At 53.5% G+C, this 25,534-nt stretch overlaps 11 protein-coding genes and 1 non-coding gene across 12 annotated transcripts; 5 read left to right on the forward strand and 7 right to left on the reverse strand.

Annotated features, from left to right (window-relative positions):
• Positions 1 to 1,252: 1,252 nt before the first annotated feature.
• On the forward strand, positions 1,253 to 1,926 carry CLUP02_17535 (uncharacterized protein; the record flags this gene model as incomplete). The annotated part of the gene is made up of 2 exons (XM_049296443.1): positions 1,253 to 1,459; positions 1,567 to 1,926. 2 exons carry the CDS (start codon positions 1,253 to 1,255, stop codon positions 1,924 to 1,926), a joined length of 567 nt encoding a protein of 188 aa, XP_049137667.1.
• A 488-nt stretch (positions 1,927 to 2,414) lies between these two features.
• CLUP02_17536 (uncharacterized protein) lies at positions 2,415 to 7,551 on the reverse strand (the record flags this gene model as incomplete). Its single annotated transcript, XM_049296444.1, has 26 exons — positions 2,415 to 2,635; positions 2,782 to 2,927; positions 2,985 to 3,058; positions 3,126 to 3,329; positions 3,394 to 3,595; positions 3,683 to 3,697; positions 3,804 to 3,841; positions 3,923 to 3,991; positions 4,143 to 4,169; positions 4,373 to 4,387; positions 4,455 to 4,603; positions 4,660 to 4,742; positions 4,851 to 5,020; positions 5,091 to 5,133; positions 5,227 to 5,288; positions 5,382 to 5,511; positions 5,570 to 5,650; positions 5,687 to 5,978; positions 6,149 to 6,190; positions 6,287 to 6,387; positions 6,447 to 6,479; positions 6,707 to 6,757; positions 6,821 to 6,971; positions 7,040 to 7,235; positions 7,345 to 7,427; positions 7,485 to 7,551. 26 exons carry the CDS (start codon positions 7,549 to 7,551, stop codon positions 2,415 to 2,417), a joined length of 2,745 nt encoding a protein of 914 aa, XP_049137668.1.
• Positions 7,552 to 7,841: 290 nt separating this feature from the next.
• CLUP02_17537 (uncharacterized protein) lies at positions 7,842 to 8,216 on the forward strand (the record flags this gene model as incomplete). Its single annotated transcript, XM_049296445.1, has 3 exons — positions 7,842 to 7,921; positions 7,969 to 8,076; positions 8,153 to 8,216. 3 exons carry the CDS (start codon positions 7,842 to 7,844, stop codon positions 8,214 to 8,216), a joined length of 252 nt encoding a protein of 83 aa, XP_049137669.1.
• A 481-nt stretch (positions 8,217 to 8,697) lies between these two features.
• Positions 8,698 to 9,300, reverse strand: CLUP02_17538 (uncharacterized protein; the record flags this gene model as incomplete). Its single annotated transcript, XM_049296446.1, has 1 exon — positions 8,698 to 9,300. The coding sequence occupies one exon, from the start codon at positions 9,298 to 9,300 to the stop codon at positions 8,698 to 8,700; it is 603 nt and encodes a 200-aa protein (XP_049137670.1).
• Positions 9,301 to 10,749: 1,449 nt separating this feature from the next.
• CLUP02_tRNA343 lies at positions 10,750 to 10,834 on the reverse strand. The gene has a single exon. It is a non-coding gene; the product is annotated as a tRNA-Pro (tRNA).
• Positions 10,835 to 11,655: 821 nt separating this feature from the next.
• Positions 11,656 to 12,492, forward strand: CLUP02_17539 (uncharacterized protein; the record flags this gene model as incomplete). Its single annotated transcript, XM_049296447.1, has 1 exon — positions 11,656 to 12,492. The coding sequence occupies one exon, from the start codon at positions 11,656 to 11,658 to the stop codon at positions 12,490 to 12,492; it is 837 nt and encodes a 278-aa protein (XP_049137671.1).
• A 431-nt stretch (positions 12,493 to 12,923) lies between these two features.
• Positions 12,924 to 13,738, reverse strand: CLUP02_17540 (uncharacterized protein; the record flags this gene model as incomplete). The annotated part of the gene is made up of 3 exons (XM_049296448.1): positions 12,924 to 13,167; positions 13,217 to 13,401; positions 13,469 to 13,738. 3 exons carry the CDS (start codon positions 13,736 to 13,738, stop codon positions 12,924 to 12,926), a joined length of 699 nt encoding a protein of 232 aa, XP_049137672.1.
• A 424-nt stretch (positions 13,739 to 14,162) lies between these two features.
• Positions 14,163 to 15,839, forward strand: CLUP02_17541 (uncharacterized protein; the record flags this gene model as incomplete). The annotated part of the gene is made up of 4 exons (XM_049296449.1): positions 14,163 to 14,234; positions 14,314 to 14,449; positions 14,507 to 14,690; positions 14,741 to 15,839. The coding sequence occupies 4 exons, from the start codon at positions 14,163 to 14,165 to the stop codon at positions 15,837 to 15,839; spliced, it is 1,491 nt and encodes a 496-aa protein (XP_049137673.1).
• Positions 15,840 to 16,862: 1,023 nt separating this feature from the next.
• On the reverse strand, positions 16,863 to 18,182 carry CLUP02_17542 (2-nitropropane dioxygenase; the record flags this gene model as incomplete). The annotated part of the gene is made up of 3 exons (XM_049296450.1): positions 16,863 to 17,709; positions 17,814 to 18,075; positions 18,170 to 18,182. The coding sequence occupies 3 exons, from the start codon at positions 18,180 to 18,182 to the stop codon at positions 16,863 to 16,865; spliced, it is 1,122 nt and encodes a 373-aa protein (XP_049137674.1).
• Positions 18,183 to 19,447: 1,265 nt separating this feature from the next.
• Positions 19,448 to 21,390, forward strand: CLUP02_17543 (dihydropteroate synthase; the record flags this gene model as incomplete). Its single annotated transcript, XM_049296451.1, has 3 exons — positions 19,448 to 20,017; positions 20,156 to 20,364; positions 20,424 to 21,390. 3 exons carry the CDS (start codon positions 19,448 to 19,450, stop codon positions 21,388 to 21,390), a joined length of 1,746 nt encoding a protein of 581 aa, XP_049137675.1.
• A 380-nt stretch (positions 21,391 to 21,770) lies between these two features.
• CLUP02_17544 (uncharacterized protein) lies at positions 21,771 to 22,642 on the reverse strand (the record flags this gene model as incomplete). Its single annotated transcript, XM_049296452.1, has 2 exons — positions 21,771 to 22,527; positions 22,593 to 22,642. 2 exons carry the CDS (start codon positions 22,640 to 22,642, stop codon positions 21,771 to 21,773), a joined length of 807 nt encoding a protein of 268 aa, XP_049137676.1.
• Positions 22,643 to 24,670: 2,028 nt separating this feature from the next.
• CLUP02_17545 (uncharacterized protein) lies at positions 24,671 to 25,399 on the reverse strand (the record flags this gene model as incomplete). The annotated part of the gene is made up of 1 exon (XM_049296453.1): positions 24,671 to 25,399. One exon carries the CDS (start codon positions 25,397 to 25,399, stop codon positions 24,671 to 24,673), a length of 729 nt encoding a protein of 242 aa, XP_049137677.1.
• Positions 25,400 to 25,534: the final 135 nt, after the last annotated feature.

The raw sequence follows: 25,534 nt of genomic DNA on the forward strand, positions 1-25,534 counted from the left end.
CGGAATGATGGAGGCTGGTCTTTTGTTCTTTGGGATTTAGTTTGGGTTGAAGTTGGAAAAACACCAAAAGATGATGTAAGATATCTTGAAATAACGCAGGTAGACCTCGAGGTAGGCAACCTTTCATCGCACAGCAAGAAGGTGCGCAGATTCCCTCAGCCACATGTCTGCCAGCCACGGGTGTGGCTGATGACCTCATGTCGAACACGTGTGAGGTTCACAGACTCGTACTGTGCGACTTTTTCAACTTCACGCCTTCAATCGGGACATATCAAACCCCGTCAGGCAAGATTTGAGGTCCTAGCAATGGAGAAATACCACTCCATACATCAGGAGGATATCTCTAGCTTCGACCTCCCTTCCACACGCATGTATGACCCCGTCCTCCGACCATCACAGCTCCTAACAGAGTGCAGATCGATTGCCTACAGTGTCCGCCGCTGACGCACTGGAAGAATTAGATGGCGGTGTCGCTAAAAATGTCTCTACAGGTATTGGACGACTAGATGGGGCTCTCATATCTTCTTCATCTCTTCAGGCACCAGATCCGACAAGCGGGGGAGGCCTCCAGAGAGGACAGGTTACGGAGATTTGGGGACCACCAGGCTCAGGCAAGACTGCCCTAGGGTGAGTTGCCATTATGCTGTCCTGCAGACGACGCCATGTAGCCATGACTGACCCATCAGCAAAGTATTCAACTGGTCGCCAATGCGCTATGCGAGAGGCATGGCGCTGTGTGGGTAGGTCGGTTCATCTAATACTACCATGCACGGGAAGACGACGACGAGACTGACACACATATCAAAGATTGTGCGTATTCAGTTTGCGGCCATCGACTGAACGCGGTGATCGAGGCAGTGGAATCAACTCGGCCATCCAAAGACCCCGAAGCGGTGAAATCGGCCACGAATCACTTTGCACACTATAGCTGCCCCAGCCTGCCTCACCTGATAGCACTTCTCTGCCGTCCTACGGCGGCGACAGTGCCAGCGAATTCGGCTGTGGTTGTGATAGACTCCTTATCAGCTTTGGTGAATCACGTTTTTCCTAAAGCGCCCGACGGTAGAAAAGATCAGTCGCGCGGTAAAGGTCAGTTGTCCTGGACCAGATCGAAGTTGTCTACTCATATTATGCAGGTCCAGGTCTATCAGCGAAGCGGCTGCAAGCTTTGCAGTATATTACCAGTGCCCTACAGAAACTAGCAGCAACACGCGACTGCGCAGTGGTGGTCCTGTCACAATGTGCAACCAAGATGCAGTTGGAACGGAGCGCGACATTGATTCCATCCATTAATGCTGGGGTATGGGAACAGGGCATGTCGACGCGGGTAGTGCTGTTCAGAGACTGGGTATGGAAGGAAGAGCGACCGTGGTCTGTATGCTTCGCCGGTGTGCAGAAGCTAGACGGCAAGGCTGGGCCGGACATGATGCAGAGCGCAGCGGCGTTTAGAGTTGAGGCGGTCAGTATTTTCGTTGGGCAGTCACGATTCCGGCATAATTTCGCAAAAGCGGAGTTTCCAAGGCAAGAGGTTATGTGGTTTGCTGACATGGCTCGTTATCGTGACAGACGGGCTTGGTTGGCGTGCAGTACGACACTAGCCAACCATCGGTGTTCCTTCCAACGGCTCCACGAGCGAAACGCAAGCTGGCAGAGGCTGGCCTCGAGGTGCCCGATAGCGAGGAAGATGACGAAGAATACGGATGGGCACGAGAAGACGAGTCGGCGCTTCCCGGCCCGCCGCCGCAGTGGCAAGGCAGCGAAGACATCCTTCTGGGGACCCAGGCGGCCGAAAGCGAGGATGACCGGGGTAGCAACGGAGACGGCCACGGCGATGGCGGCGACGGTGATGACGAAGACGACGAGGCAGAAGATGTGGGTGAGGCAGCGACTAGCGGCCGAGATGACCAGGTTTTGGCCGAGCAGTAAAGAGGGATGGCGGAGAAGGGACCATGGTGGAAAATTTCCGGGTGAAGGACCGGAGCTTGGCCGACAGATAGGACGAGCATGAATCGATAATACGGTACGGAATGTGGTCCCTTGACGGCCTTCCCCTTGGCGGCCCTGGCAAAATCTCAGCCTAGGCTGCCCAGCCCCAGACTTTGACGAATTTGGAGACTGGTCATGAAAAAAATGAACCCAACCAGGAGCCAATTCCGAGACTGACGGAGTGTGTCATGTTACGAATACTCAAGCTTCACAGTTGAGGGTGAGGCGAGAGGGAAAAGACAGAGGAAGGAAAAACTAGTGCAACTCCACCAAATATGACGGACGACCCGCCACAGGTAGAGATTCAGCGGTTAAGGACCGATAAGAAGCAATGGTCGGTCAAGAGCCGGGTCCACCGAGAGCATGAAAAGTCCATCGTCACCATCGGCCAAATGTCGGCTTGACGCGGACCGCTTGGAAGCACCAGCTCAGAGACACTTCCAGGGCTCAGGGGCAGAGATGGGGATAATAGGCCGTGGCTCGTCCGGGGCCCCGACCCCGACCTGGGCATCGTGGGGCCCACATGTTTGGTTGAGCCGCAGTGGCTGCGGTGCGGTAGCGCCCTTTGGGAAGTCGCAAGGAGACCCAGAGTGAGTTTGGGAGTGCGGAATGAGATGGAGCTGGCCGGCTAGGGAGTAGTGTGTGAGATCTGAGTGAGTGGGTGAGTGAGTTTAGTGAGTGAGCGAGCGAATGAGTCTAGATAAGTGTGTTGTCAAGGTGCTCCGGGCAAGTCCGGATGCAGCTGGCTCATCAAGGGGGACGAGGGAAAAAAAAAAAAAAAAAAAAAAAGAGGACCATGATGGCTGAGGTGAGAAGGTGAGGTGGAGGGAGCCATTGGCTTACTCATCGGGGAGCGCGACTTTCCACTCTGAGATTCAGGATACTTATTTTTGCTGGGGAGGAGTGACGGGTTTTCGTGGGGGAATCTTTTTCTCCCGCCCCTTGAGAGCCCCGTTTCTTCTCGAAGGAAAAAATGGCGTCAGATCGAGGGACCCCACACGCTCTGCAGCGCCGGGCTCTGCAGTCCGCGGACACACTGGTCTCTCAAAGCTCGTCGAGGTAATTTTGTACCCTGTGCACATTGGTCACAGAGGAGGGTGCCAAGGTGTGCGCGCTGTTTGCTTGCGCTGGCTAAGCACCTCTGCAGAGCTCAGCTGCGCGCCAAGCGCTGCCAGGTTCCCATGAGCGCTGGCCTTCAGGGGGAGGTTACGGTGCCTATCCGCCGTATCATTGATATTCAGGGTCAATAGAGATGCACACAGGCTGGAGAGCTGGGTTTCTACGGGTCTCCTATCGGCCCTTGGACTCGGTGCTATTGGAAAGGTAAAGTATTTGCAGCAGAACTGTCACACAGGGTAGATTCCACATCGCTCGCTCTCGTCCCTTGCGTGGGTGTGCAGTACTGACGAGATGCCAAGCAAAACGGCCCTCAGCGGGCATGGTGGCAGGGTCAGGCACAGAGCCTACACAAGTATTTCTGGAGAAGAAGTGACTTTTGAGATTTTGTGGTAAACTCGAGTAAGGTGTTTTCCCCCGGTCGCATTCCACTCTCGCGACCATCTCGCGCTCCGTCAGAGCCTCTGGAGTAAAGTGTCCAGTAGGTAGGTATCTGAGGCGCCCCAGATCTTCCGAGCACGTTTTGCTACGTCCACGCCCCCTTTCGTGGTCCCTCCCGTCCACGGCATAAGGTACCTACCCTGCTTCCTGGTCCCTACAATGAACAAGTCACAGCCCTGCGACGGGTGATCCCCTGTCTCCCCTACTTCTTTTTTTTTTTCCCTCTCGCGCTGGCAGGTGAAAATTCCCTCTATGGAGACTGGAGTTCTGGAGTCTGAGGTACCTCATTTTCAACCCTCTGGTCTGTTTTTCAGCCTCTTGATTTTTTTAATGCCGCTGCGGATCCGCACCTAGTGTACCTTGCTTATCGACTCCAGACCGAAGTAGCCTCCTTCTCCACCCAATTAGGGTGACATAAGCCAGTGGATCTCTTCCCCGTCTGGAACCACTGGCATCGAGCATTGGGCATTGGCATTGGCATTGGTAGGTATTAGACCGGGCTTTTGTGAAGTTATTCCCACATGGCCCGGGCTGCAACTCACGTATATTGTACGTACATCTTTCATTTATTATTCTCCGGCAGGCGCAGCAGGGTTCACCTTCACTATCGAGCCCGCACTGAGAATCTGCAATGGTTGGTTAGGTGTTTGTTATTCAACCCTGCAACGTACGGACCGAGTGAGATTTTTTTTGTGATTGTCTGGTAATGATGCCATTTCTAACCTTGGCTCTCACGCAATTATTGGCATCAATTCGCTCTACAAGCCAAACGCGGTAATCCACAGCAAGTAAGCGGTCGAGCAATTAGATAATTCTGGAGGGTAGGTACAAGTTGCGTAAAGACCTGTCGCAATTGTGTATTGCACTTATGGCATCCATGGCATCGCTCCAATGCAAGGTGGCATACATACATACCATAGGCCCTCTGCGGTTGCATCACTGCTGGATTCAGTCACAAACTTGAACCGAAGCAAAAACCTGGCGTCGATGGGACGTTGAAGTTTGAACAGACGTCCAAATTGCACCTCGCGAGCCGCAAGTAATTCCCGCGTTCCCCGCCCTTTTGCCCCAGCCAGTCTTCCCTTCTCCGCTTGTTTTCTTTGCTCGTACGAATACAACATTGGAGTCCTAAGGCCATATTCCATCTTACGATCTTGCCGAAAATCGAGACATCAAACGCCAGGTAGCCCATCCAGATCCTAGGCCAACACCCACAGCCCCCAGATGCAGCGAGGTTCCAGCTTCAAGGTAGAATAGTAGGTGCGCCTATTCGTACAGAGGAGCAAATCCCAACCAAACTACTGCACAATGCCGTCCTTCCCCTTCCGCCGCCGCCGCAGCACCCCCCCTTCCCCGGTCGGCTGAGCCAGGCCGAGGTCCTATCGGCTGACGCCGGAGAGAAGGAAACAGGAGAAATCTCAAGTTGCGGCCCGCCTGAAACTATGTTTCTACCCATCATCAGCCGATGTTTCCTTATCTGTGTGTGATGTATGATGTATCTTCTAACCGCACCAGACAGCGGAACCGCTCTGTAGTATGTCACAAACAAGGCAAGCGGCGGCATTATCTAAGGGGGAAAAAGGGGGAGGTCTAGATTGGGTGATCTGGTCTGGGGGAGCAGATCGATCGTGCCACTGGTGTCCTTTCCCCTCCGTTCTTCTTTCTCCGCATCGAGGAAGTCACATATTTGATATGACATCGTCGATGGCAACCACCACCATCATGACCTCCATCGTAACTACCGTCTACAACCGATCACGGCCAAAAATCACGTAGTGTCCTTTTGTCTCTGCAGCCATAGGCTCACGTCGTCACAAGTAATGATTAAATCAAGATACAATTACAGACCTTCTGCTCCGGCGGAGGAAATCGGTGGCACAGCACTCTTGCGTGTACAAAATGCAACGCGAAGCAGGTACTTGCGCCTCTTCAAACAAGCAGAACGCGTATCTCAGCCTCTCTGAGCTTCTAACGAAACTGCAGTCACAACTGGGCGAGCGACCTTCAGCGGGAGAAGCTACTGCACAGATCGCCCATTCGCCGCGGGTCGCATACACCGATGCAACCGCGGGGGCAGATGGTGGCAAAGGCCTCTCTCTTTCTCTCTCTGCATGGCTATTCGTGCCTATCAGAGCCTGCGGACGGGGACGGGCTTGTATGCGCGGTCCCGGATTTTCGTGGTCCTGCAGAAACGGCCTCTTTACCAGCCCACTTGGAGACCTGACTCCATACGAATATAGCGCGCAGCAAGCAATCAGGACTCGAGGAGCGCAGGGTGACATCAGGGACTTGAGACGATTCCTGCTGCAGGACTGTAGGCGCCTCCCGCTCCTTGGTCAGCCCACAACGCCGCTTAATCGTGCGGACGTCGTCTAACACTGGCTCCATGTTTCCCGGCTTTCCGTCGCGGCGGCGGCGGCGGCGAAGACGAACAACTACCACCGACCACAGCCCAAGATAGTAGCCCCCAAGGAGCGAGAGCCGCGAGTTTCAGACTCGAGGGACAACCTAATGACATAGCAAAGGCAAGACTAAGCACCAAGTTGGACTGTATTAACCCCGGTTTCTGATCTTCATTGGCGGGAGCCGCAATGTGACAACGCACGCAACTCTGCTACAGGACCTCGTTCTAGACCCTCCCATGTTGCTATGCATCGATGGGCAGCATTACTTGACTCGACTTAACCTATAAGGTCGGCTCGTTCCTTGTCTTTCCATCATACGATTTAGGCTGTTTAGGTACCGATATACGCGTTGCGCCTCTGCTTGATGCCCGCGAAGTCTTTGACAACATTGCCTTCTCGTTCGTTGTTGTCTCCGCAGTTGTCTCTCCGCAGTTTGGCTCTGTGGCACCCCCGCCTGGAGTCGTTCGATGGCCCCAGTGCCACCCACCTCCCCCACACCGCCGCTCCCGCTGGCCCGCGTTGCCGCGACCACTGCCGAGATCTTCATGTGCGGGTTATCTTTCTAGATCGGGTGCATGTTTGTTATTTTTTACACACTCTGAGCACTCGGCAGTGGTTTGATCTAAGAGAAAGGTAGAGTTCAAGGACTACCTAGACCTATGAGAGTATGTGGTGTAAGTATATGATGAATATAGCACACGCACGACAAGGAAGAGAAAACAGAAACAGAAACTCGTATTTAGGATAAATGGACAGACTTGCTTGCGTAACAGTAGGATGAGTAGAGTTGCAAACCTTGCAGCGGATGACTTGCAGCGATCATGCACACATCCCGCTTCCCCCGCCCGCCCGTCAACACACCCTCAAGTTACTTTCTCTCCTCTGCTCCCAAGAGTCCCTTCCTCCTATCGCCGCCGGAGCAGCTCGCTAAGTGCTCGGCGAGACGGGGAGAGAAAGGGAGAGAGACGTCTTTTCTTGCCGAAACTGGATTCCAATGCTGCTTACGTTTGCTCATTTGCACATCTTGGCTGCTTGTGGCTTGAGTTTCCCCCTCGTCTCTCGGATTATCGTCCTGCATATACGGGGAGGACAATGAGATTCTAGACCGCTGTTTCCCGTGATACTGAAAGGAGGCAAATACACAATAGCAACGGTTATAGCTGAAGTCGCAATTACAACATTCTTTCCGGCCCGAAAGGCATTGGTCCAGTTGCAGGTGTAACCGTGGACTGCTCTTACAACGGGAATCACGACAAACGTCGGAATGGGAAGATGGTCGACCGTTTCCTTGATCATTTGGGTTTCTCGGAAGCTTTCGCACAGAGTACGAACACACAGGGCTCAATCTATCTTTCGCACATATTACCCAGAAGGAATTCCGTTCGACATTTCAAACGCAGAAGTAACCGAGGGTATTCAGAAAGTTGAGCCTGTTGTTCTGAGTGGCCACGGCAGGTATGCTCGGCTTCTCTATCCCTTCTTTGACAACTCATAGAGGGAAGGGGACGGAAGGGGCGTGCGCGTATTGAGACCAACGGATTTTTGCTTTCTTCCAGTTTGGATCGAAAACTTTCAGAGAGTTCGTCGGGACACAGTTTGTCATGTTTCGCCTCGGGAAGTCTACGGTAAGTCGGGAAGAGAGAGGGCTGGGCGGTGCCGGTGTGGTGGTTGCGGCTCTCTATTCCTCCGCACTTCCAACGGAGGAAACCTTACGTCAGTGCCCTTTTTTTGCTAGGGTGGTTTGTGTCTATCAACACCTTCACATGTCAATTGAACAGCATTTTCTTTTGCTGATTGCTGTCTCTGACCCCTCCCTTCCCCTTCACCCATCCGTTTGCCCCGCAATATTAGAGCTGGCTCATGCTCATGCTCATGCTTCCTTGAAGTGTGCTCATGCTGCATGAAGAACAAAATAACAGACTTCCCGGCGAAGAAAAGGTCGAGACCTTTTTTCCCGGAATCCCTCGTGGCAGGTGCTCGATTCTCGGCAAGTCAATTGCATGATTGATGGCTTCGCTAGCAATCGGAATAATTGCCATGTGTTGAGGAGAAGCTTTCCTGCTAAGGATACGACGGCATTCCCTCGTTTCGGCCTCGGCGTCGAGATTGGAATTTGGAGAGCATTCATGTGAGGAAGCTAAGATACGGGTACGGAGATGGGCCTTTGTCAAAAGTCAACTGTACTCATTCTGTTGTCTCTCAAGCACATGTCGACGCTATGTACGCAGTAGTGGCCAGTATGGCATGAATCCTTTTACATCGCAATAGAGACTTCGGGCTGATGATTGCTAAGTCCCTTTCGAGACGCAAGGGTAATATATCATTTTCCTAGCGGGATAACCCAAGCATCACAGCTTCACATTGGCTCCGGAAGCACATTCCGGATTGTTCAGGCCGACATAGCGCCGTATCGGAAAGGCAGTCAGGAAGTTCCTCTCTCTCTCTGTAAGACGGAAGTATCACGTGCTTTCAACCAAGACCGGGGAGGGGCTCCGAACTCTACATCAGAATCGAACGTTGGCGTGATTAGCTTATCAGCCGATGATGTGTTCTGCATGTGAAATGTTTCTCGAGACAGTTTCGTTTTGTAGATTTAATGTACCCAAAATAGGACGACTACGATTGGTCGAACCCTCCCAAAAACCCAAATCGCTCCCAATCCTTGCCAGGGAAGAAGAAACATAGGCCAGATAACCAAAAGACGCCGTTGATACGCAGTAAGAAAAACGCCATTGCACCGATTACAGCCTCATTCAACGATTTTAACAGACACCACACTTCTCAACCCCACGCTAATGCAAAGAGACAGAGACCAAAAAGCTCCCAACAATACGGACCATAGTCCTGAAACCACGGGGGCGTCATGCCGAGTAACCGGCGGATTCGGGTCCGCGTACACCATGGTGGCCTTGAGAAAGATGAGCACCTCGTACGCCACCTTCACAATGTCGAGCCCCTTCTTCTTCCACTCGGACTCGTACCACAGGTTCTGCAGCATGTTGTCCGCGACGAGCGTGACGATGAAGCGCACGTGGTGGTCCTCGGCCGTCCACGCGCTCTTGTCCGGGCGGTAGACGCAGAATTTGGCCTTGCGGCCGTTGAGCGCCTCCCGCGCCGCCTGGGCCGTGCGGGTTTTGTCCGGCTCCAGCACGGCGCTGGAGCGGGAGAGGAAGTCTGCGTTGAACTCGTTCCAGGGTCCGCGGACAAAGTTGCTGTCGAGCCAGTCGTGGAACTTTGTGGCGTCTTTGAAGGGGAGGAGCTCGAGGAGGAGGCGCTCGTGCTGGAGGGATACGCGGGAGGAGGAGGCTGGCGGGTTGGCGAGAGCCGGTGTCCAGGCCGGCGATGTGGGCATGGCGGCGACGGTTCCGATGGCGCTGGGTTTTCGGGACCATGCGGGGCGTTGGGGGAGGGGAACCGAGGCGTTGGTAGGGGAGTTTTGTGATGGGCGAGGTGGATTGCGTTGTGTGTCTGCGTGGACGTGGGATGCACATTGGAAGAAGACGAAATGCGACTGGCGGGCACCAAGGAACACGAAGTTAAAGAGGCAGGCAAGTGGGATGGGAAACTTCCAAGCGATTTAGTAGACTGTGGCTGTATAGAGAGTCTGCCTGACTAAGCACGGGATGGATATCATTACATATATGTCTCTCTTCTAGCCATACTATTTCTGGGCCACTACCTACCGAATATGCCTCGCACCAAGGGTCTTTTGTTTTGACGTCAATGTACCTGTAAACCCCTGCCGTTCCTTCTTACAAGTTGCTGCCTAAGGGAGTTCCCTTTGATATGGACGCATGTTGCATCGGAAGCGTGCTGGAGGGATGGCAGAGGGGAATTTGTGAAGTTGTTTCTTTGGGCTTTTGGAGGGGCCTGCCTCTAGGCAACAGAGCTGAAGTGCAGCGCCAGCAAATCAGGAGTGTCTGTGTCAGCCGCGCTGCTCACGGCGCTTACGCGGCCGTGAGGGAGCCAAGCAGTGAGATGCGCAGCACTCGTCTGACCATTTGCATCAGATCAAGCCTGGATTGGAAGGGATGGTTCCGAGCGTTGGATTTATGGTGAAGCATGCGCGTCGGATTTTGGTGCAAGTGCATCGAAGTTTGTGATGGGATTTCAGGCTGCAGTAAGTCTTTGGCTGTCTGGTCAGAGTCTTAGCACCGAGACACCAAGGTAGACCTTCACATAAGATTATGAGAAAAGCTATAGAACACTAGTCATTTTGAGCGAAATGATGTATAACTGGTGTAAAGTTTTCTTGGAACTGCTATTAGTAGATCTACCCAACTATTGCATTCAGCTGGAAGAAGCACATGTGAACATCTTCCGTCAACGAAACTCATCACCCCATGCATGCCTAGTCTTCTCGAAGATCAGCCCCTTCGAATGAAGGATCATGTTTGCAACTACAAATTTCTTTCGAGTGACGATGCTCATTGCCAGGCTCGTTGCCCTATCCAACTGAGCAACGACTTCACTACTTTTCAGGACCCGAAGACAGCAAATATACAGTATAAACCAGATTTCATATCAATCATTTTAAAAGAATAGTGTTTATCCATAAAATATTCACCTTTAGATTAGGGAATACTCTTAACTCGTTCCTAATAATAACCTGTTGCTCTAGGTAGGCAGTCTTCATTTATTATTTGAGAAAGACGAATGCTCTTATCATACTGCCTAGTCAAGTTGATCACAAACTAATTCGTCCTAGAGAAGCTAGAGACCCTCTTAATCAATTCAATATGCTCGCCATGCCTTAGATCAATGATCGGCGGGTTCATAGGGAGATATAGCCATCAAAAAGGGGCCGATCCGCGGTTCGAACGCGGGACTCTTGCAGATAATTCATTGAATCCAAAGCAAGGATCTTACCACTTGACCAATCGGCCTGTCTGTTGATGTATTCTTGATGGAATAGCTTCAATTGCAATCGGAATAAAGGTGAGTGATTTGTGTTCGGGGTGAGGTTGAAGATGTGAGGTGAAAGGCTGGGTGTGGGCGGTGTGTTGAGTCACCCGGCAAGCGAGCGTGAAAGGGCCTCACCTGAACCCACGACAGGGAAAGACGGTTACGAGGTATCCTAGGTGCCTCAGGTATATACCTGACAGGTCTCGAGGCTTTTTTCTGGCAAACAATCACAATTTCTTCAATTCCTTCCGTGAAAGTAAGGCTAGCAGGTCAATTGATGGAAAGAGGAGACGTTCCTGCTAAGCAGACAACCATTCCAATCCCTGACTATCCCTTGGCAGGTGTCGCAAAGACGCAGTTGAGATCCTTTCCGGTTATTATCATGCTTATTGCCGTCTCGTGAACGAGCCGCAATCGGCAAGAATCCAGTCGGTTGAGGGAAGGTGATGTTGAGTTGTTCTTGCCGATGAAGGTTGACATACGAGGGCAGCTGAAAGGAACGCCGGCCAACACCTTCCCAAATATGGAACCTGCTGTTTTTTAACGTTCCCACGGTGAAGATGTTCCATACCATTCCAACTTGTCCTCCTCCATCATCCTAGGTTCCCCTTGTCGAGTCGCGGCTGTGTCTCTAGACCGTTGCCTCGCAATCCAGCTTTCTCTTCGAAGGCGTCCTGTAAGTCTTTCTAATCAATGATGATCTGTAACAGAGCTAGACTGACTCTTTTGAGAGACCAGTAGCTGCATCAGATCCTCTTCGATTCTCCACTCACCTCTTCTTCGCACCACCTAGACTACAGTCATGCGAGAACTCCCTCCTCTGCAGCTCGACGGCATTGAAGCCGAGATGGATAATGACAACACACGGCCTGACACTTCGAAGAGCTCAGACGAGCCTAACCAGTCTTCGTTTCGGCCTCGCTTGAAGAAGCAGAAGCAACATCGGGTTAGATATCGCTTTCTCACTCCCTCTGAATGGGCCATCGTTGCTCATGGAATCGGCGGTGTCAATGATACCGAAGGCCACATTGCCCTTCATCCTTCATGTTGGTATTATCCACCCAAAGGAATCCCGAATGGACTGTACAGAGATGTCATCTGGCATCGGACCAAGTATTTCTACATGTACCATGGCATGAGCTCCATTCGATGGGTTGCCTACATTCTTCAGATCATTCTCGGAGCGATCCTTACCGCAATCGGTTCCATGTCTTTCAAGAACGGCACTCCCATCACCATAATTGCGGCTACGAACACTATCAATGCTGGAATACTCGCACTTTTGCACAATAGCGGACTGCCCGACCGTTACCGCTCTAACCAGGCGGAGTTCGACGAGGTCGAAGACCACCTCAAACAGATCCTCGACACTGGCATTGTCCCAGAGAACATGTCTGTTGACCAGGCTCTCATCCATTGCTTCAGTCTCTACCACGAGGCTAAGAAGACCGTAGCGGCAAATATTCCTGCAACGTACACCCCCAGCTCGGTTCTCGGAGCTGGTCAGCAGGTTGGTGAGCCTCAGAAATCTAGCGCCACAGGTCCAACAACACCCAACGCTGCTAGTGGCGTCATTGCAACCCGACTTTCAGTGGCATCACCAAAGACAAGTGAGGCACAGGCCATTGAAGAGAGATGATAAGGCCTCGTTGCATGGCGAGAGAATGGGCTGATGTGAATTTTGTGTTACCTATCCCTGAATTATCGTGGTAAGGAAGGAGATTAAGGCGTACGGTGCCTATTACAGTTTTGGCATGACCTTGGCAGTAGTAGATGATAGGCAACTTGTGTCTGATCGGAACGGTAACGGGATGAGCAAAGACAAACATGCATTCTTAGACTAAGTCACATTTGCATCTAACGGCGTTGCCTGAAGGTGGCGAAAGCGAGATTCTTGGGGCAAAATCATGGATTACGGTATAACGATGCCAAGCTGAAAGCATTCGAATAGATCAATACGTATGCTACACGCCCTCCAAGCTTTGGCAAGGATGCTGATATCTTACACTACAAGGAAATGCTTCTCGTACATGCTCTCACTTCAACCCACTGCCCTTTTGCATATCGGGATCATCCCCAGTTGATGCCGAGGAACCTGACGCCTTTCTTTCCAGAACCGGTCGCCGTATCTGCGTTCTCAAGGTAATGTCGCTGGTGCCCTCTCACATCAACGTAGAGGTACTTGTATTCGAATTCGCCGGAGATGGGCGTCTTGATCATGTGGAGGTAAACCACACCCCTGTTGAGGGGCCCTTCGACATGGAAATGCATGAGCATATGCTCGTGGCCTCTCGAATCCGTGTTGATAGTAGAGCTAATCAAGTCAGACTTATGTGATCCTTGTCATGGGAGAAGCGACATACGCAATCGGACGTGCTCGTCGCCACTTGTTATACGTTTCCTCGCCATGGCAAACAATCTTCTTCGAATCTCCCAGCATTTCGATGCACTTCTGATCAGCCTTGATCTTGTCAACGACTCGGTTGAAGACAGCAGTTTTGCTGTCCGGAGAGAAGACATCTGTCCACAAAACATATGCAACTCCGCCCTGTTAGACCACCCCCATCGTTAGCTACTAGTTGCCGCGGGGTAGAAGTCATTTGACTTGCCGTCACTGCGATACCAGCCAAAATCAGTCCAAAGTTGAAGGTCTGCTGGGTCGCCCTGGCTGCCTTTTCTCCCCCAGAAAGCTGCGACCAAGGTACCGACCCATTGTCGTTGAATGGTGTGACTTTCTTTCGTTTTGAGCTAGTTGTCGAGGCGGTGGTTCCGAGACCGTACTGCGTCGCATAGCTTCGCTGGAGTAGTAGAGGTTGTAGTCGGGGCGCAAGACCTAATCTCGCAGTTGCGCGGATCGCATTCGAACAGGTAGTCGTCTTCATCATGGTGGTTCGACGTCAGCCATCGTACAACCGCAGCAAGCAGGGTACGGTAGTGGTCGAAAAGAGCTCGGCAGTCGAGAGTTGGAGCTCCCCATGTAGCTGGTCTGGGCGAGCTCTGCAAAAGCCTCTTGACCGCCCTTGGCAGAATCCCAATTGCCAGCCCACTGTGGGGGAATTGATCTAGCCTTTTTAGGTCTAGCGCTTTGGCTACATGCCACTTCACCCAAGGGCGGCGACTGCCTCCTGAACTTTTGGACACGAAATTCAGATAACTCCGCTCCCTGCTTCGCTCTCGCTTGCGCATCATTTCTGTACCCGCAACCTGCACCCTCTTTCGCTCCCTTTGATATCACGGCCTTCGCAACAGGTTGCGCTTTCAGCTCCAGGACTAGAAGCACACAACTGATTTTTTGCCAATACCGTCACGATGGCTGCACTCGCTTCCAAGCAGCAGTCGCTCAAGATCTTTGAGAAATTGAAGACTAAGCCTGCGAACAAGGTATGCCCAATACCCTGCACCCCTTTATGCCCAAAGTTTGCTATGTTGCGCAGTGTTGATTGACTTGCGCACACCACAGATCTGCTTCGATTGCGGCGCCAAGTACCCGACATGGACCTCAGTTCCCTTTGGCATCTACCTCTGCCTCGACTGCTCGTCTAACCACCGAAACCTCGGTGTCCATATCTCCTTCGTCCGATCCACCAACCTCGACCGTACGTGTACTCGGAAGACCGTCTTACTTTCCCTCCCTTGACTGACCTTTACGACAGAATGGCAGTGGGATCAGCTGCGTGTGATGAAGGTTGGCGGCAATGAGTCAGCTACCAAGTTCTTCCAGCAGAATGGAGGTACTGCTGCCCTCAACAGCAAGGACCCCAAGACCAAGTACCAATCCAGCGCTGCCACCAAGTACAAGGACGAGCTGAAGCGCCGCGCGGCAAGAGACGCTCAAGAGTACGTATACAAATTGTCATTCTTGCGTGCCAGATAAGCTGACGAGACAGATACCCCGGCGAGGTTGTCATCACCGACGCTACCGACGCCGATACCTCTACTCCCGCTGGCGAGCCTGACGATGACTTCTTCTCTTCCTGGGATAAGCCCTCTATCAAGAAGCCTACGCCCCCGATTTCTCGCACTTCCACTCCTCCGACCGTCGGCCGAACCGCCTCTCCCTTCCTCAACGCCAACAACGGTGCCGGCAAGGATATTGCACGATCCTCCTCGCCCCTGTCCAAAACGGAAGGCGATAACAAGCCCACTACCGGCCGCGTAACCACCTCTGCTGCCCTGCGCAAGACTACGACCTCCACCGGACCCCGTAAGGCCAACATCTTGGGAGCCAAGAAGGCCCCTAAGCTTGGAGTCAAGAAGGTCACGGCTGATATCATCGACTTCGACGAGGCTGAGAAGAAGGCTAAGGAAGAGGCGGAGCGCATCGAGAAGCTGGGCTACGACCCTGAGGCTGAGGAGGAGAAGAAAGCCGCCAAGGTGGATGCTGTCGCGGCTCCTACCCCTGCTGCCCCCTCGGGTGGATACGGATCATCCAGCCATACCCGTCAAAAGTCTGACGCCGAGATGGAGCGTTTGGGAATGGGTGTTCGCAAGTTGGGCTTCGGCATGGTTGGTGGAGCCAAGGGTGCCGCCGCAGCGCCCAAGAAGGCCGGAACTGGTGGATTCGGCTCCGTTGGCCCCATCAAGGCTAAGACTGAGGGTAAGAAGACCGCTTTCCTAAATCACGAATGCGCAACTAACAGCGATGCAGATGAGAGCGAGAACTACGCACGCAGCAAGTTTGGCGCCCAGAAGGGAATCTCCTCTGATGAGTTCTTCGGCAAGGGCTCCTTCGACCCCAACCAACAGGCCGAGGCGAAGACTCGTCTGCAAGGTTTCGAGGGCGCTACCTCCATCTCGTCCAACGCATACTTTGGCCGCCCCGAGGATGAGCCGCAAGAGGAATACGGCGACCTCGAGGGCGCCGCCAAGGACTTCATTCGTAGATTCGGTATTACCGCGGGCGACGATTTGGAGAACCTTGGTCAGCTGGCCGGCGAGGCCAGCCAGAAGCTGCAGGGTGCCATCCGCGCCTACCTCGGAAGCTGAGCGGTTCGACATGACGTCACTGGAAACGACAGAATTGAAATTGGAATTTCACTTTGCCATTGAGATATAGAAAGCGGCCATATCCCAAGGTCCCCGCCTCACACACACCGTTTAGAGGGACGAATGCCTTACGCCAGGGGAGTCGGAAGGTAACGAAAGCAGAACGTTGGACAACAGCAGGCGGACGCGAAAAAAGGATACCTTGTGTGCTTTTTCACAACGGACTGCTTATCAAGTGAGCCTGGAGGGTCATTGTGGGGATCTCGAGGTCGGGAAGGGAGGAAAAGACGCATGCTGAGGACTTTTGAGATTTGAATTGCATCCCGGCACATGAGGCGTACAGACAGAAGCCGGCGACGGGGGAGTGGATTGACACTTGCTTGGTTGGTTTGGGTCTAATACATAAGTATGAATGAATAGAATTGAGCTTCGTCACCATGTTCTTGTCTGCTGTCTAGCGTGTTCTGTCTTGGCGCTGAGGAGTTGATCTGCGGCCGAGAACATGTGTGGAGAGACGGGGAGAGAGGTTAAAGCATGTGAAGTATCCACTTGGCGCTTAGCCTTCCAAGGGTCTGTCGTGTTCATGTGTGACTTGGCAGCGGAAACTCTACAAAAAACTTGAGCGCAAGAGAGTGCGAGAACACGTTGCGACTTTGGGGGGTCAGCCGTTCCAGTCACGTCCCATTTCCTTACTGGCCACTTGTCGGAGAAAAAATTCAATCAGACCTCGAGCACAGACGGAAGTTCTCTGGAATTTGGAACTGGAGAATTGTTCATCTTTCCGGCTTCCCCAAATTGGGAATGCGGCAATGGCGTCACAGGAAAATAGTGTCAACTTATATGAAGAGAAGGTTGTAGTTCATTTCATGGTATGCTAGCAATCATCCATCTCAGTTCATCTCAAATATACAAAACAAGAGCCTCATAACTCCAGGCCCTGGGGAGGCGCCAGGCATAGGCTTCTCCTGGCGCACACCCAAATATGCGACCAACTAAAAAAAGAACATTACGCTTTTTAATAATTTACAACTTGGCAATCATCTTGTTGCCCTTCTGAAGCCATGCGACGGCGTCGTTTACAAATTCGTCCATGACTGCCTTGGCGGGCTTCTTGTCATTACACACAGCGGCGGCCTTACCCATGAGGAAGGGGCGGAACTGGTCGAGGGCATCGTCAATGTCGACCTCGGCGGCGTTATCGTCGCTGCCGCTCTCGCCGCTGCCCTCACCGTCGCCTGAGTTCATGAGCTTCTCAAGGTCGGCCTCGTAGGGAATGACACCCTTGGCGGTGAGCTCCTTGATCTCCTGCTGGCGCTCGGTCTCCCAGTTCTCAATGTACGGGTTCTTGCGTACACGAAGGGGACGGCCGGTGAAGATGAGGGTCTTGATGTTGTCGTCGTGGCCGGCGGTGCGGACAGCTTCCTTGTGTGCCTCGGGGGCACCGGCCTCATCAGTGAGAATGAATCGGGTGCCAACCCAGACGGCACCAGCACCCATCATGAGGGCGGCGGCCAGAAGCTGGCCGTTGTGGATGCCACCGGCGGCGATGACCTGAACGGGGCCCTTGAGGAGAGGGCTCTTGGTGTTCTTGCAGAGGTCGACAACGGCAGGGATGAGGACGGTGGTGGGGACGTCACCGGTGTGGCCACCACCCTCACCACCCTGGGCGCAGATGATGTCGACGCCGAGGTCGAGGCACTTCTGGACGTGCTTGGGGTGTCCGATCATGTTCATGTAGACGATGCCGGCAGCGTGAAGTCTATCAACGACGTGCTTGGGAGGGACACCGACAGCAGAGACGAAGAGCTTGGCGCCCGACTCGATGATGATGTCAACGAGCTGGTCAAGCTTTCCCTTTGTGTAGTCGTAGCTAAAGAACAAGGAATTAGCCTCGGTTAAAGGTTGTAGATGCGGCACATGCCCGCGCGCCCTTCACTCCAGAAGACATGTGGAGTTGAGTGGTTCGATGCTTACTTGGTCTTTCTCGCGCTGCCACCGACCTGGGGAAGAAGCAGATCAACACCGAAGGGGGCGTTCTTGTCAACCAGGTACTCCTTGAGCTCTGCGATCTGCTCCTTTAACATATCCGGTGTGTATCCCACACCACCAATGACACCGAGACCGCCGGCGTTGGTGACAGCAGCAGCCAACTTGGGGCCGGCAGCGACGTTCATGCCAGCAAGCAGGATCGGGTGCTTGATCTTGAAAAGATCGGTGATGGGAGTGCGGATTTGCTCTGTTATGGCGGGAACGTGTCAGCAGTGGCTCTGAGGCGGACCGTCTTGTCCCATGTGACAGGCAAGGTCCGGATAGCGAGATAGGTTACTTACGAGGTGACGCCATTGTGCCTGTGTTACTGGATGTGATAAATGCTACAAAGATCTGGGTATATCGGGTCGTGAAGCTGTACAGACGAAGAAATTTGGCCTGGGAAGAAGAGTAGTAGATGAAAGGAGGAGCAAGTAAATCTTGGGGGAAGAGGTGAGATCTGGCAATCGGCGGTTTAAAGGGTTCCGGTGGTAGTAGCGCTCGGCATCAAAGGCACTTTTGGTTTCTGGGGAAGAAGGGGCGGAGTAGCGTTGCCATCCGCCCCTGCTGGGAGTCCTGGGCCGAGGTTCGCCTGTGACCTCAGCAACTAATCCTGTTTGGGCAAGGCGGGTCAGTCCAGCGGGGTGGATCTGGGGAACCTGAGAGATGCCGAGGGTCACTTACCAGCCTCCAGCCCAGAAGCGGGACAATTTCACAAGGGCCACAGGAGCACAAGATACAGTACAGTTTGGTGTACCTTACATAAGCAGGCCAAAGCATAACTCGTTTATGCATCCCTCCCTCCACCCCGAGAGTGATTGATTCATCGATCGGACTCGGACCGGTGACCTCGGTCTGAGCTTTCCGTGTTCACATTTACTGTGAAAATGGAGTCGTTTTGCAAAGCCTCGTGGGGACTAAAGTAGGAGACGTGTTTGACGTTTACCCTCTTTCTCTCTCTCACTCACTTTCGGACACGGTCGTTTTTTCCCATTTTGACATCGCACGGCGAATGCGACGGGTGAATTGAACAGTTGTGTTCTCTACTGAGTCTGACAGCGGGCCTGAGCACCGAGTCAACCAGGCGCTTTTATCCGTTCCAGAACGTTTGGAAATGAGCCCGTAAACTCTCTCTCGGCTCGAATCATGTCATGATCTAACCATCTTCCAACCTCGTTGCAACCACAAGCGGGCACTTCGGACTTTGGTTCTCTAGAAACACAGAGGAGTGTCTGCACCTCTTTATCAATCTAGTATCCTAGACGACGACCCCCGTCTTCCTTACCCGCCTTGGAATAGCTTACTTCGCCTTAGGTCAGCCCATTCTACGGATACCTGACTTCGTACACTGATTTCCAGTCTAACCCCTCCAAAGCCACTTTACGCGCTTTTCCACGTCTTACCTAATCACTGGATTGTAAAGGGACCGCCACGGTGCACACCCGACCCTCATTGGCTGCAAGAAAAGATTCTCTCCTTCTTAGTGACCCTCAACACACAAGACACACAAACCCATTGGATATTACCTTACTGGACTGTGGGCTTTTTGCCGTTGGCCTCCTTTTCTCCCTTCCGTCGTGATGAAACCCCCAAACCCCCTCCGTCAACAACCCTCCCTCTTTCCACGAGCTTGCGCCCTAGCACGGAGCAACAATGCGCGTCGCCAGCCCCTAACGCCGCGACTTGTCCGGTTCCAGCTCACGACGGCATCACCAGCAGCTGCAACATCCTGCATAGCCTCATCCTCCTCGCGCACGTTCTGCACTTCTTCGTTACGGGGTAGTCCCTCCTCCTCCACCAACCCTGCCACCGCACTCCTCACCCGCTCCCGCCCCCGGTCAGTAGCAACCATGCCCTCCCGCCGGACCCCGTCGCCGGTCATGTCCGCCGGCGCCGCCCAGACCCGGTCGGCCTGTGGATGCGCCTGCAGCGGCGGCGGTGGATGCGGCAGCGGCGCCGCCAAACCTAAAGGTCCGAGCACGGCTTACATCGCGCTCGGCAGCAACCTCGGCGACCGCGTTGCCTGGATCGAGCAGGCCTGCGCCGAGATGGATCGCCGCGGCATCAAGGTGAAGCGCACCAGCAGCTTGTGGGAGACGGAGCCCATGTATGTGTTAGATCAGGATAGGTTCGTCAATGGAGTCTGTGAGGTTAGTGACACTCATTCTTTGAAATCTCTTCTTCACTCTGTCTCCGTTCATGAGCTCAGGGTTTTATGTGTGATATTCATGCACTTCTTGGAAGTGTAGCTGTGCCAATTAACTTTTGACTGATCGGATGACATACAGGTCGAGACTGAACTCGAACCTTTGGCTCTTCTCGATGAACTCCAGGACATTGAGCGCACCCTGGGCCGTAAGAAGCTGATAGACAAGGGCCCCCGCAACATTGACCTCGACATTCTCATGTATGGTGATGAAAAGATTGAGCATCCTCGTCTAAACGTGCCTCACATCGGCATACCAGAGAGAGAATTCGTCCTGCGACCTCTGGCTGAGTCCGTCCTCTCTCAAACGTCCTCTCACATGACACGGCGACTAACACACTACATCTCAGACTCATCCCAGAAAAGCCTCTCTACGCATCCAACCCCTGGAAACTCACCCTGGACTACCTCAACGAGCTTCCCCCCTCAGCGGCGCCCCTCTCACCACTCACCCCCATCTCCGCCTCTCACCCTCCCCTCGCCGCCCTCACCTCCAGCCGCCAAACCCACGTCATGGCCATCATCAACGCCACTCCCGACTCCTTCTCCGACGGCGGCGTTCACAACGCCCAAAACCTCGTCGCGACCCTCAAATCCTTCGCCGCCGCCGGCGTCACCATCGTCGACGTGGGCGGATGCTCCACCGCCCCGGGACGGCCCGAAGTCCCCGCCGACGAGGAACTCGCCCGGGTCCTCCCCGTCATAAAGCTCGTCCGCGCCCTCCCCGAACTCGCCCACCTCGCCGTCAGCATCGACACCTACCGCGCCTCCGTCGCCGAGGCCGCCGTCGCCGCGGGCGCGGACATCATCAACGACGTGTCCGCGGGCCAGCTCGACCCGTCCATGATCCCCTACATGGCGCGCAGCAACCGCACCGTCTGCCTGATGCACATGCGCGGCACCCCCGCGACCATGAACTCGCTGACGGACTACCCCGACGGCCTGATCCCCACCATCGCACGCGAGCTTCTCGAGCGCGTCGCCGAGGCCGAGGCCGCGGGCGTGCGCCGGTGGCGCATCGTTCTCGACCCCGGGTTGGGCTTCGCCAAGACGGGGCCGCAGAACCTCGAGATTTTGCGCCACATGGACGAGTTGCGTTCCTGGCCGGGCCTGGAGGGGTTCCCCTGGCTGGTTGGGTCTAGCCGGAAGAGCTTCGTCGGCAAGTTCACTGGTGTGTCGAAGCCGCAGGAGCGGATTTGGGGCACGGCGGCCACGGTCGTCTCGGCTGTCCAGGGCGGCGCGGACATTGTCAGAGTCCACGATGCCGTTGAGATGTGCCAGATTGTCAAGATGGCGGACGCCATTTACAGACACTGAGCGACTTGATTTGCTTGGCAATAGAAGGGTAATAAAATAGAATATGTACAACACATGGGAATCAGCGATGGGTATAGACTTCCTGTATGATAAGATGGCAACAAAAGCTTTGGTTTCACGAGCCAACTTCTTCGACTTCATCTTCAGCTGAGCTTTGACTAAATAAACAACCTTGAATCTCAGAGAAGGCCACGAATTCTTCCTGGACTATCTCGACCATGGTTGCAATAACAGTCAACATCCGCGCTCTACTTGAACCGGTTCCGAAGATTGGCAGATACGCCCAAGATAGCCTGGCTACTCACCAGTACTCCTCCCTCGTACCAAGCTCACTGCTCCTATAGATAGCATCCAACATACGATGCCTAATCAAAGCAACGTCAAAATCCGGCGCCTCCCCAGAACCCCCGGCAAACGCCTCCCACGCCTCCGCCGAGAAGCCTCCCCACCACAGAGAGGTGATCATGCGCCGTCTTCTCAATCTCACCTTTCGGCTTCCCCTCACTGTCAGTGACGACCGTCCGGGGCCGGTTATTCGCCAACGTAGCCTGAACCCCCCTCAACTCCCCCAACACAAATAACATCGCGTCCGGCGCGTGGCCCGCCGAGATGGACACTAGATTAGCGCCAATCTCGATATCGGCGCCGTACCCCGCCGCCTCGGGCATCGCAGGCCCGAACCAAGGGCTCATGAACAACATCGTGGTCTGCAGCATATCCCCCAATGCCCCGCGTTCCACGAGTTCCTTGGCTTTAAGGGTAGCAGGGTCCTGACGCCCTTGTAACCCCACCAAGGTCCTGACTCCCTTTTCTCTAGCCAGGGACGTCAGGCGCTCTGCCTCGATGCTGTTCCGCACCAGGGGCCACTCGCAGAAGACGGCGCTTTCCCCGGCGCGGATGGCGGCTTCGACGGCGGCGGCGTGGAGGTGGACTTTTATGGTTACGGCTACGAGGTCGATGTCTGGGTCGGAGACGAGGGCGTTGATGTCGCCATAGGCTTTGGTGTCTTGCGGAAGATTGTGGAGGCGGGTTGCTCTCTGGGCTGTTTCTCTGGAGCTGTTTTGGAGGGCTGCGAAGTTGTAGTGTTTGGAGTTGATGAAGTAGGTGAGGTGAGCGGCGACGGCCCAGGACCATTCGCTATCCTCGTTGTTAGTATCTGTGAGTTTCAAAGGAATGAGAAGCGTGGCTGCAAAGGTACGTACGGTCGGGAGGATAGGCCGATGAAGCCGACGTTGGTCACTTGAGGGGACATTTTGGAAGATGGGATGTCGCTGTTGGAGCGATTGAGATGCTAGAATGGGATGTTGGACGGGTTGAATGAACTACAGAGAGAAGTGTCTAAGAGCGATTCGTCTTGATATATGTACTACATCTTGAGATACATGCCACGACTTTTTCATTCATCGCGAGAATCCCCATTCTCGTCTTCGCGGATTTCGTCAGCTAACAAACACTGATCAACGTTACCATTATGCAGTATGTGTTCGTGGGTAAATCTGTCATCTTAAATTGTTGGTTTAGACCGTAGACCATCCGCCGGGCTTAGTCAACAGCTTATATAAAAGTCCGCCAACTAATCCGCCATCTCGAATCTGGTTCAAAACAGAGTCGGTTCGATTGCTGTGGTATCCCAGAAGCGCAAAGTCAGCCAAGATGATATCAAAATTGCCATTGCGTTATAGAAAGTTTACATACCCGGAAGTGGGCATCACGGTTCCGTGCGACATGTTTATCTCAATCCGATTAGTCACTTGTTGTTCAAAACTTGAGAGATCATAACGTATTACTTGCCCCTAACTTGGAAAATTTCAGCTCCAGATCGGAAACAGGTGTTCTCTGTGCGATAAATCCGAAGTGAGGAGCAGGGCCCATCTGATGCAAGGCAAGTCAACCCAGCTGCTGGACCAAGATCCAGAGCAGGTGCGATGGATCCCATCACGTTATCCGTCGACGGGCAAACAAGAGAAGGTTTTCAATCGGTGCCTCAGGAGACTGAAAAGGGCAATCATGTCTCGCAGAATACCCACCTATTCCAGGTATTTTGAAGCCCCTGATCGAGCCTTTGATAATCGAAATATCCAGTGTCATCCCTTGAAAGGTGGAGGCATCTGGTTCCCAAGCTTTGGGAGAGGAGACATATAGAGTCGTGCATGACTTGTTGCTGTGGGAGACAGTCGTTGTAACTATGATAAGTTGGTACACAAGATTCGAGTAAGCATAATTCCTCAACAGCCCAGGCAAAAGAGTTCACCCCCCCGGTGCTGAACTGGGGGCTACATCTCTGGCGCTCATACTGGGAAATTTCTGGTGCTCATGCTGGGATTCGAACTCGGGTACTCGCTAAGCCTGTCGTCGAGTAGGCTGGTTGGCGTATAAATTGATTGTTGACCATGAACCATTCCACCACCCACGCCACAGTTTGACCTGACCCCCGACCTAGAGGGCGCCTGCTGTGCTGGTGACGGAAACGGGGTCGAGGGGGTATATGAGGCCTTGTGCGTGGGTGTTCTGGCTGAGTATTCCGTGAGTATTCTACATGAGTATTTGACACGAGTATGCTTACGTTCAATCAGAAATTTGCCCATAGGGCGCTTTGAGTGCTATTGCCAGATGTGTTGCAGTGACGAGAGACCTTCAGCACTCGCCCAAGCCTTTGACCCAGCCTGTGTAAGTATGAGATGCAGTATCATGCCGATCTGTCAGACTATTTTCAGGGTGGTCAATGTCAGAGATTATTCGTGTCACAGCAATAACGGCCACGATTCAACTCAAGATAATTTGGATGGATGTAGTGTATTAGAACTAATGTGGTTGTTCTACACTACTTCAGTATTGTTTATCCCATGTATCGCGTTGAACTGTTTTTGTCAACGCCGCAGACTGTTTGTTTGCCTGCCCACAAGAATGAGATACTAGCCATACACGATCTCAATCTGCTGAAACCGAACTGATGTGGATGCTATCGCCCACCGAGGCCCGAAGGCTCAAGGACATCCTTTTACTGTCCCCCACAAAGTAGAGAGACTACCCATACACATTTCCACAACGCCGAAAGCCTAAGCCAGCATGCCAGGGTATCTTAACTCCCAAGGTCCTTAGACCTCAATGTCCTTTTCACATCACCCAAGTCTCCGAAGGCATCAAGAGTCATGTGCTCCATTGTCAGTCGGAGAAGGCGCCAGTCCGCCAAGGTTCCTTTCCCATAACCCAACACCTCTCCCAGGCTGCAAGAGACACGAGCTCTACCGTTCAGCCTGAGGTGTGTGTGTGTGCGTGCCCCTTAACGGAAGCCCAACTGCTCCACATCCTTGCACTCAGCGGCGCCATATTTGTTTTGGGTAGCCTCGTACCAGGCGGCTTGGACCATGCCGACGTTGCAGAAGGTGGAGGCGACGAAGTGCCAGATCAGTTCGCCCTTGTCGGTGCCCGCGCGGCAGGAAGCGTCCGAGGCGGCGAAGCAGCCACTGAAGCGTCTGAGGTTGCGCCAGAGATCGCCGCAGACCTTGGGGGCGTCGTCGACTCCCGAGTAGGCCTTGAGCGAGTAGGCGTGGAGGACGCGGCGTTTCATCTCCTGGTGCTGACAGAGTGCGCCCCCGTGCTGGACGAAGTCGTCGACTGAGGAGTCGGGGGCTTCGGGGGTTGCGATGTCTGTGTTGTTGACCTTGCCGTCGCCCTCTTTGGTGGTGGGGACGCCTGCGTCGGTCTTGTCGTCGCCATCTTTGGTGGTGGGGACGTTTGTGTCGACCTTGCCGTCGCCCTCTTTTGCGATGGGGGGGACTGGTTTGGCCTTGGGGACATACTGTAGAGGGACGACCTTGTCTGTGTTGATCACACCGGCACCCTCTGGGATGAAGGCCTTGTCTTTCTCGCCAGCGCCAACATACTTGACGAGGTTGGGGATGCCTTCACTGACGACAGGTTTGTCTCGGCGGACGTTGCCAGCAGGAGCAGCGTCAGCGCCGAAGAAGACGGCGGCAGCGAGAACGATGAGGGTAGCAGAGAACTGCATCTTGACGATTGAAGTTGGGTTGCTTGTGTATGTGTAATTGGGTTGTAAGTTGGTTGGGTAGTTGTATGTAAGTGGTTGAGTTGACTTCTTGACAAGATGCAGTGATGAGAGTGGTATGTAAGATGGATGGAGGAT

The sequence above is a fragment of the Colletotrichum lupini genome, chromosome 10, assembly GCF_023278565.1.
Source record: "Colletotrichum lupini chromosome 10, complete sequence".
NCBI classification, from domain to species: domain Eukaryota; kingdom Fungi; phylum Ascomycota; class Sordariomycetes; order Glomerellales; family Glomerellaceae; genus Colletotrichum; species Colletotrichum lupini.